The sequence below is a fragment of the Labeo rohita genome, chromosome 2 (assembly GCF_022985175.1).
Source record: "Labeo rohita strain BAU-BD-2019 chromosome 2, IGBB_LRoh.1.0, whole genome shotgun sequence".
Classification (NCBI taxonomy): domain Eukaryota; kingdom Metazoa; phylum Chordata; class Actinopteri; order Cypriniformes; family Cyprinidae; genus Labeo; species Labeo rohita.
Window position 1 is genome coordinate 35,809,960 of NC_066870.1, and position 9,991 is coordinate 35,819,950.

General features: G+C 31.4%; 1 protein-coding gene across 1 annotated transcript in view; it reads left to right on the forward strand.

Annotated features, from left to right (window-relative positions):
• The window catches only part of plpp2a (phospholipid phosphatase 2a), a 37,649-nt gene extending 29,848 nt beyond the window's left edge, over nucleotides 1-7,801 (forward strand). The window contains exons 3-6 of the mRNA XM_051134398.1: nucleotides 1,183-1,445; nucleotides 3,294-3,351; nucleotides 3,886-4,062; nucleotides 5,112-7,801. Of these exons, the coding sequence (XP_050990355.1) occupies nucleotides 1,183-1,445; nucleotides 3,294-3,351; nucleotides 3,886-4,062; nucleotides 5,112-5,258 (645 nt within the window). The 3' untranslated portion in view covers nucleotides 5,259-7,801. The remainder of the gene's footprint in view (nucleotides 1-1,182; nucleotides 1,446-3,293; nucleotides 3,352-3,885; nucleotides 4,063-5,111) is intronic.
• The last annotated feature ends 2,190 nt before the right edge of the window (nucleotides 7,802-9,991 follow it).

Genomic DNA, 9,991 nt, shown 5'->3' on the forward strand with positions numbered 1-9,991 from the left:
TCCTCTCGCATCAAAATCCACCTGCATATTTGTTTAAAACTGTTTTGGACTGTTTTGAGCTGTAAACTGTGTTTGATCTGTGCATATTTCTGGAGAAAGCAATATAATGGATTATGGTATTTTGGCTAGAAGCAACAGTTTGAAGTTAAAACATCTTGATGCATTTGTTGGAAATAGAGTGTGTGTTGAAGAAAGTGGATAGTGTTTTTGAAGCTGCAAAAAGAACAAAATTGTACCATAAAAGTAGCCTAGAAACCCATAAGAATCAAATAGTTTCAACTTGGTGATACAGTCACAGTAGTTCTCATGTTATTGGGTCAGTGAAAAGGAAAATTTCCTCACATGAGCTATCGGATGAATTCAGAAGAGTTAGAATGTAGTGCACAATTCAGTAGGAACTGCTTTGACAGATGTAACATTTTTACCTTCATGTACCAAACATGAAAGAAAGTAAGTCATGCAGGTTTGAAACAACATGAGGTTGAGTAAATAACCACCGAAATTGCATTTTTGTCTGAACTACTCATGTAAGAATCATCATGAATGTCTGAACTGATTCAGTGTTGAACTACTTGTGAGAGCCAGCCAGTTGCAGTAGTTGTGAAATAACAACTCAAAACATGAGTCATCTACCTCACAGATTCATAGTCTTGACTGTCATTCACTCGCATTGCTAAATCTTAAGGCAAGACAAGTTTATGTGACACATTCAGTTCATAATGGTAATTAGAGAGTGTTACATGACACATAAGAAATTAATTTAATTAAAAATGTACTATTGCAGTGTGCCAATATTTAGTCATGCATTACTATTACTATGCACTCTTAAAAGGGTCCAAAAGGGGTATTTGACACATAAGAACCATTTTTGGTTCCACAAAGAGCACTTCAGTGAACAGTTCTTAAAACAGCTACTTTTTCTTAGTGTGAAGAACATTTTAAAAATCTAAAGAACCAAATTCCACTATAAAAAACCTTTTGTGGAATGAAAAGATTCCATGGATGTTCAAGGTTCCATCAATGCCAATAAAGAACTGTGTGAAGAATCTTTTGTGGAATGGAAAGATTCCATTTATGAATATTAATGTTTTTTTCATGGAACTAATATTTTTAAGACTGTATTACTCATACTTAGAGATAGAAATGTTAAATTTAAAAATCGTATCGTTTTCTCACTTGCAGATCACTTCCGGAGAGGCCTACTTGGTCTACACTAAACGCCTCTACTCCAATTCAGACTTTAATCAGTATGCTGCGGCACTTTATAAAGTGGTGGGGACGTTTCTGTTCGGCGCGTGTGTGAGCCAGTCTCTGACCGATATGGCTAAGTACACCATCGGGCGCTTGCGGCCCAACTTCATGGCAGTGTGCGCTCCTGCAGTGTGTAATGGCTACGTGCTGGACATAAACTGCACGGGAACCTCTCGCAACGTGACCGAATCCAGGTACAGAAACAGGGGAAGGGCCGGTGTCGGAGGTCGTAAACTGTTAACCTCACTTCCTGTATCTGTTTATATTTTTCACCTGTTGTTTCACTTCCTGTTTGTCCAGTACATTTGTGCTTTCTTAGGCTTTGACCTTTGCATGCAAAGGTCTCAGTTGTGTTCTCAAATGGCACGTGTCCTCAAGAGAAACGCTGAAACACTAATAGATTTGATTGTGTGTGCACTAAAAAACATGACCTGTGGTCAGGCACATTTTACATCGTTTTTTTTTTTTTTTTTTTTTTTTCTTACTCGTAAGGAAATATTTTTAAGTCCTGTATCGGAAATTTGTCAATTAGGGATAAATCTTCTAATTAATATCTTAAATTAATTAAAACATTTTAAATTATAATTAAATATATAAAATTTAATTCTAATATAAAAATTACATATTAAATATTAATTTTTCAAATTATATTTAAATATTTGTATTATTATTATTACTAGTTTTAATAATTTAATTAATTTATTTGAGACTTTTTTTTGTTTTCTCTTCATCCCACACAGTGTTTTTTTATTAACTAATATTATCAGTTGTTTTTGTGTGTAGTGAAGTAAAACGGAAATAAAATATAAATATTAGATGAAAAAATAATCAAAAAGCTTGAACGCAAATTAGAAATATAATATTGGCATCTAACTGGAATAAAATAAGTTGAAGCACAGAAATGACTAAAATTTAAATAAGAAATAAGGATTAATATAAGTATTTAAAAAATTAAAATGACAAAAGCGCACAACAAAATGTATAAAACCTGTGCTTTAATTTAAAAATATAAAAATAAACGCTATTTCAAAATATTAGACTTGTTTGTTTTTAACCAAGAATCACAGTTTTCAATTCCTTTTATTACAAATATATAAATAAATCAATCAATAAATATATTTATAATATCAATCTAGGAAGAACATCTCTGAAGGTCACAAATTAAAAATTAGTAAAATAGCATGTTTTAGCATTTTAATTCAGAAAAAGTTACAAAAAAGTTAACTTTTAGAAAGATTTCTTTAAAGTATTACATTAAAAGCATAGCTAAAAATTAAAAATGTTATTTTAACATCTAACTGAAATAAAATATGTTGAAGCACAAAAATTAATTGGGGGTGGGGGGGGGTTAATTATTTAAGTATTTTAAAAAAAATAATGTGCTTTAAATTAAATTAAAAAATTTAAAAATAAATGCTATTTTAAAATATTAATAAATAGTACATAAATAATACTAAAATAACACTGTTCAAATGTAGATCCTTTAACTTGTTTAAGTCTGTACATTTTGATAAAATTCTGAAAATTCTGAACATGTTTTTTAGTTGACTTATTTGTTTTAACCTAGAATCACTGTTTTCAATTGCTGTCGTTACACATTATTTTTAAATAAACAAATGTTTGTTTTCAATAGAATAGTGTCAAGGGAGAACATCTCTGAAGATCAAAATGTAAAATAGTATAGTATTTCAGAATTTTAATTTTTAAAAAAGTGCATTTATTTATATTTTTTATATATTAAAAATGAAGCATTTATAAGTCCAAGGGTTATCAAGCTTTTTTAAAAAAAAAGTCAAAAAGGTTATTCCCATCACACACTATATAAAAAGTGTACATCATCACACATCATAAATGCACGTGACAGCCAGTATGAATTTGTGACAAATCTTTTAAGATGATAATTTGAAGATGAAGAGTGCCCCATAAATGTGTCATTCTGAATGATATGTGGACTGTGAAAATGATTCTTTTTCCTTTTCTCCTTGTACTCTTGTCTTGTTTCTGTCCGATCCGCCCTTCCTCCGTGGATTCTGTTGCGCCAGGCTGTCGTTCTACTCCGGTCACTCCTCCTTCGGGATGTACTGCATGTTGTTTCTGGCGGTGAGTTGTCACAGTTGTCTTCCTCTCCTGCAATCATGCTGACACAGAAAACTTGTGTAGACAGATAAAGGAGAGCTCTCAGAGCAACAGGAAACACCACGGAGACAATAAACGACGACCTCAAACATTCCCAATGTCTCAAGCTTTAAATCAAGACAGTATGCGGTGCTTAAAGGGACAGTACACCCAACAATTACAGCTCTCTTATCATTTACTCACCCTCATGTTATTTCAAACCTGCATGGTGTTTTCTCTTCACAGCATGAATGTTTTTTTGGGAAAATGTCAGGTTTGGAGTGACATGAGGGAGAATTAATTTTTCTGGCTGCTTTGCTCATGTTCAGACGTGTCTGTAGATGTTATCAAATTATATTCACACAAGGTGTTTTCCTGTAACTTTTAAATAATTGCAATGGCTTGTGTTGATTTTCCTGCTACTGAACCCTAAAGACTGTTGTTGTTTTTTTCTTTTGCATATTCCTTTTTCAAGTATTGTGTAATCCGTTGTTGCTTTTCCTCATTTGTCCTGTGTAGTTGTATGTCCAGGCACGTATGGCATCCAAGTGGGCCCGCCTCCTCCGGCCCACGATTCAGTTCTTCCTGGTGGCCTTTGCTATTTATGTGGGATACACACGTGTGTCTGACTACAAGCACCACTGGAGCGACGTGGTCGTGGGTCTCCTGCAAGGGGCGCTGGTTGCAGTCCTCACGGTGAGTGGGGTCAATCTCATGAAACTGGTCAAGAACCTGTTAAGGTCATATTTCACAGCTAAATATAGTTTGCTTTTTTTTGCATTGTGAAATGACCATTATTAAGCCCAAATTAAGCAACAACAAAAATAAAACTGAAAAAATAATAAAATGCAAGTATATAAATATGTACTTACTGAGAATTTTTTTCCATATTACAGTAATTAAAATAGAATTTGGGGAGAAGTTTTACAAAATTAAAAATGTTTTTTTTTTTTTTAATTTCTGCTGCCATAGGGATAAAGTCTTTAATAAATTGTACATACATTAAATTAAATAATAAAGTAGTTCCTTCTTTTATTTATTTTTATTTTTTTTTTTTACTAATTATACAGTCAGAATGTAAAAATCATAATGGTCCTAAATACATGGTAAAAAACATGCTTTTTATATAAAAAATTATATTGATAATTCTCACGTCAATGTAATTATAAATTATTTGGTTTTTGGTTTATCTGTTTTTAATTGTTTGTACTTTTATAGTATATGTATTTACTTATATAATATTTAATTGTTAAAAAATTATATAAATGTTATATAAAAAAAATTTAAATGTAGGTATTTATATATTGTTTATTTTAGTTTATTTATTTACATTTTTAAGTTTAAATATAATAATAAATATCTAACAAAAATATTATATCTTTATTATATTTATTTAAATACATAATAATAAATATAATAAAATAAGTAGTAAAAATAAAATATGTATTTCTTTATTATTTAATTTTTTCTGTTTTAGTTTAAATAAATTGTTTAATTAAGTCGTAATAATAATAAATGTATTTATTTATTTGAAACACACACACACTTAAATATATATTTATATATGTAATATTAAAAAAAAAAATATATATATATATATATATATATATTCTATTTAATATTTATATTTAGAATATTTATTAATTTATTTGTTTGAAAAACACACACACACACACACAAAATTTACTTATTTGGTGTTCTATAATTCTGCAAGATGCATTAAGACTTTCCCCTCTCTGTCACAGGTGCGATACATCTCTGACTTCTTTAAAGAGCGTCCCCCTCGCTGTCAGGATGTAGAAAATGCTGAAAACGAAGACAGCGAACGCAAGCCCAGCATTCAGATCTCAGACACGGACAGAAACCATTACTCCTACAGCAGGCCTGCATGAGCCTGGCCTTTGACCTGTGAGAGCAGTCACACAGAAGCACTGGATGCTGCACCACGTCTCGTACAGACAGCCACACACAACTGTACACTGGCACTGACTGCGCTCTCTTCCACAGGGTCATGCTCCCATTTCACACAGACAGAGAGAGAGAGAGAGCGAGTGAATGCATGAACTAACACTGAATATTAGATTTTATACTTCTCTACAGACCGTGTTTATACCCAATTTTGTCTTATGCACGCTCATATACGCCAAGTGCACAGATCGCCTGACATCTAATGAACCGTGAGGGACTTTATTGTATCGGAGCACAAAGATGAACTTCTCCAGGGGGAACTGGTCGTTTCCATGACAACCTCAAAACCACCGGTTGACATTTACTGACTTGCCGTGCTTCTGCTGTTCGAAGGGATTCTTTCGGCATGGGAAAGAAAGTGATGTTTTCTAAGCCATCAAATGACAAGAATTAATGTTTCTCTAAGTAAGAAATCCAGAAAGAGAAGTCTGAACAAGGTCTTTTTCACAACGACAATTAGATATTTTATACGATTTTCTACAATTTTATAAGTGTTATATATATATATATATATATATATATATATATATATATATATATATATATATATATATATATATATATAGTGACTTATTATTTTATTTATTATTTTAATAAATAAAATAATACTTTTTTTTTTTTATATATATATAACGAAATGTTATTTTCCTGTGGCGGTAGGTTTAGGGACTTTTATAAACAACATTTTGGTGAACTAGTTATTATATCCGCACACATGTACAAGAAATTCTGCATAGCATGCATGATTTTTATAAAATAACACTTTTTAGTGTTTAATTTGCTGAAGACTACCATGACAACTTGTGATTTCAATCTAGTTTTGTCGTGTCGCTCGCTCTCATAACGATGTCGTTTAATGAAAACCACTAGCTAACCGAGACACATATATATCGGTATATTTCATGGAAATGATTCTTACTAACCAACCTATCCAGCAATAAGGATCAATATTAACTATCAGATTTAATACGTTAAACAGCTGTTTATGCTTGAATGTTATCACCGCATCCTAACTACGTGAACGTGAAAATGCTGCTTGTAATTTTAAAATCACAGCCAATCGTAAAGCTGTATGCTGTTTGTGGACCAATGAGGAGTCACTAGGGGGCGGGGCTACCCAACGTGAAAAGAAACTGACGCTTGTAGATTCAGACTTGCGCCGTTTTACCCGCGTTATCGGGTTGAATGTTTTCACAGCATCATGATTGTTTAGTTTTATGTGCCTGTTTCCGGTGAAAAACGCCTGTCGAAATCACCAGCGAGTTCAAGAGTCAAGTTACATTTATTTTCTTCACGTCACGCTTTTCTATAAGACGAAATGACGTAAGCTGCGATCTTTTGGTCTGTAAGTTTACATGTATTTCACCAGTGACCATTTTATCTGAGACTCACACTCGTCGTTTACTCTGATTTACCTCATTTTATTCTTCTAATTTGTGTTAATTCGGAGCTCGATCCGAGTCTCAGCATCGAACGACTTTTTCCAAGACTGGATGGTCAGATGACCTTGAGAAATATTAATAACAAATACGCAAATTGGGATACAACCACTGTAAGTCTGTACTTTGCCAGTGGAAAACTATTTGGGCATGCCAGCTTGTCATAAAATCACCCCTTTGTCCTACAGCTAAATTAATGACCTTAAAATGAATTATTATTATCTTTAGATTTAGACACTAGAACTGTCTTTGTTTTCTACAACTACGATATTTTTCTAGAACTAAAAAGGAGAATGTAACATTCCCTTCTAAAATGAATCATATATTCTAGCATTTATTTTTAACTTCCCCTCTCACTTATTATGTTATTAATGTGGGGAAACTTTCAAAAATAAAAAACGTTCCTTCTCATGTGTAATTTATGGAGGAAAAACAATATTTTTAAATGCATCAGATTTTTTACCTGTCTCACCTGTTATGTTGTTTATGGAAAAAAATCCATTCCTTTCTCAAGTTTCAAGTTGACAGTCGCTCATGTAAACCCTGAACAACAGAATCTGCTGTCTACTGTGAGTTGCTAATGCTGCAATTTTTTATGGACACTATATTTAGTGAATATGAATGATGTCTCCCTCTTTTTTGCTTCTATGTGGAACAGAGACTCTCTTGTGATTCTGATTTAGTCACACAACCCGAACGGCCTTAAAATAAATGAGGACTGAGCTCACAGAGTGACTTACACACTGAATGTGAAAAAGATTGTGGCTCATGTTTACACTTTTGCCAATATGTGTAAAATGCAAGTATTGTTTAGTTGAATGTTTCAGAGCGATGATGATGTTTTTGCGAGATTGTTGTAAGCACAACTTTAAGTGCATTAAGTTGCATAAATTAACCTATTACAGTATGTCAAAACCAAAAAAAAAAAAAAAAAGTCTGATTAAATTGAAGCTACTGAACTTTTAGTTTTCCTAAAAAGTAATAATTCTAAACCACTTATGATGCTTCGAGCTCCAGAAATTTTATATGGACCAATTATTATTTAGTCCAATTATTATTTTGTAATGATTGGCATCCGTGACTTTATAAGAAGTTTTGAGTGTATAGCATATAAATGTTGCACATATAATTTTTTTTTCCTGGTATGTTTTATGTTTGTTTGTTTATACCTAACGTTCAGAATTATAATAAAAAAAAATTGTACAGCATCTTTTGCCGTAATGTTTCTGCTCTTGCCGTAAATGAGCTCAAAACGGAAATTAATGAGAAGTTTTGAAACCTCTCAGAGGTCACAGTGCAGATGTCTTTAATAGTTTTATCTTAGAAGTTGTTAACACTTCATATTTCAACGTGTGTTATCTGAATTACACGTCGGCTAGGCCAAGTATCATTATTACTCTTGCTCACACTTGGTGTTAAAAGTTTATTCAAATCACTAACCGTAAACGCACTGAACTTTTCTAAACAGTCAGACTTAATTCTTTTTAGCATGTTCACATGCATTTAAGAATATTATTTTATGTTCAGCATGTGTCTTTAATTGGATGGACTTTTTGTGAAATTCAGTCCGGTGCTGTTCAGCCAAAAACCCATCCTTATCTAACACAGAGACGATTGTACAAAGGAATCGTGGGAATTGAAGCAGCCAAAAATGTCACGCATAAATCCTGCTTCTTTCATCAGAATGTTGTTCAAGGACTGTTGATTCCCGTCAGCTTCATTGTAACCGGGTAAATGATTCTCTGCAGGCAGGGCTGGAAGCATCTGAGAAACACTGACTTGTTTTCAAAGCAGAGCGTCCGTTGTAATGTGTATATGTAAAATTTCCATTTTTCAGTTCCATTTTTTTTTAGGTGGGACTGGTTTTCATTCATGTATTGTCATCCTGCTACTACAAAAAGCTTCATTTACAGTCCATGTGATCCAACAAAAGTTTTTCTATCCAGCACTGATTCTTGGGATGTGAGACAAAACACACAAAAAAGTTTCACTAACCATTATCACAAAAGTACCATTTCATTCAGTTCTCATTTTGTTTTGTTTTTTTCTCAAATTTATGACTTATACTATCCCTAAAACCATCTATCATCAGCACTAAATACTTATATATATATATGTATATTTTCTCAATATTTAGAATTTTTTTTTTTGCACCCTCAGATACCAATACTGTCCTATCTTAACAAACCATACATCAATGGAAAGCTTATTCATTCAGCTTTCAGATAAATCTCAATTTCAAAACATTGACCCTTATAACTGGTGTTGTGGTCTAGGGTCACATATATATACAAATATTGTCTTCATATACTTCATATACTATAGTCCTGAGATTGGTATTCTTCATTTTAAGATCCTGTTAGTATCTAATAAGCATTATTTTAGTATCTTTGAGACACTATTATAGTTTTATTAATATTTTGAATGTTTTCATTTTTGTTTTGCATTTGCATATTAAAGTTTTAGTATTTTTTGTCTCTGTTTTTTTAACTAATATTTTAATTTTTTTTTCATTCTGTTTTAATTTTATAGTTTTAGTAGTTTTTTTGTCATTTTTATTGTTGAAATTTAGAATTTTCAATTTCCATTTTTTTTTACTAATTTTGTAATTTCTACAAGTTTTTTTAAATGACTATATATGATTTTATTTTTTATTAATGTTTTATATTTTCCATTTTCGTTTTAATTTTGTTTTGCACGTTTTTAGTTTCTATTTTTTAATTTCAGATATAGTTTATTTTAATAAATCATGTTGAACTAAATGAAAATGAGAAATGCTGCTTTAACAGCAAACTAATATAAAATGCTTAAGCTATTTTATTTCGATTTCTATTTTTTGCTTGAGTAATTTTGTCATTTTTACAAGTTTTTTACATATCAATATATGATTTTATTTTTTATATTTTCTGTTTTTGCGTGTTTTTAATTTCTATTTGTAAATTTAAGATGTTTTTTGTTTTAATCAAGTTGAACTAAATGAAAATGAGAAATGTTGCTTTAACAACTAGCTAAAATAAAATAAGTTTAATATTGTAGTTTTATTTCAGCTACCATTATTTTGTTTTAAGCCATACATTTTTTATGATTTAGTTAGTTATAATAACCATGCTAATAACACCAGAAGAGCATGAATTACATGTGCAAAATATGAATTTGTAAACAAGATATGGTGACAATTCATGAAATGGAGCAGAAATCAGTTTGAACTGTACTGTAGT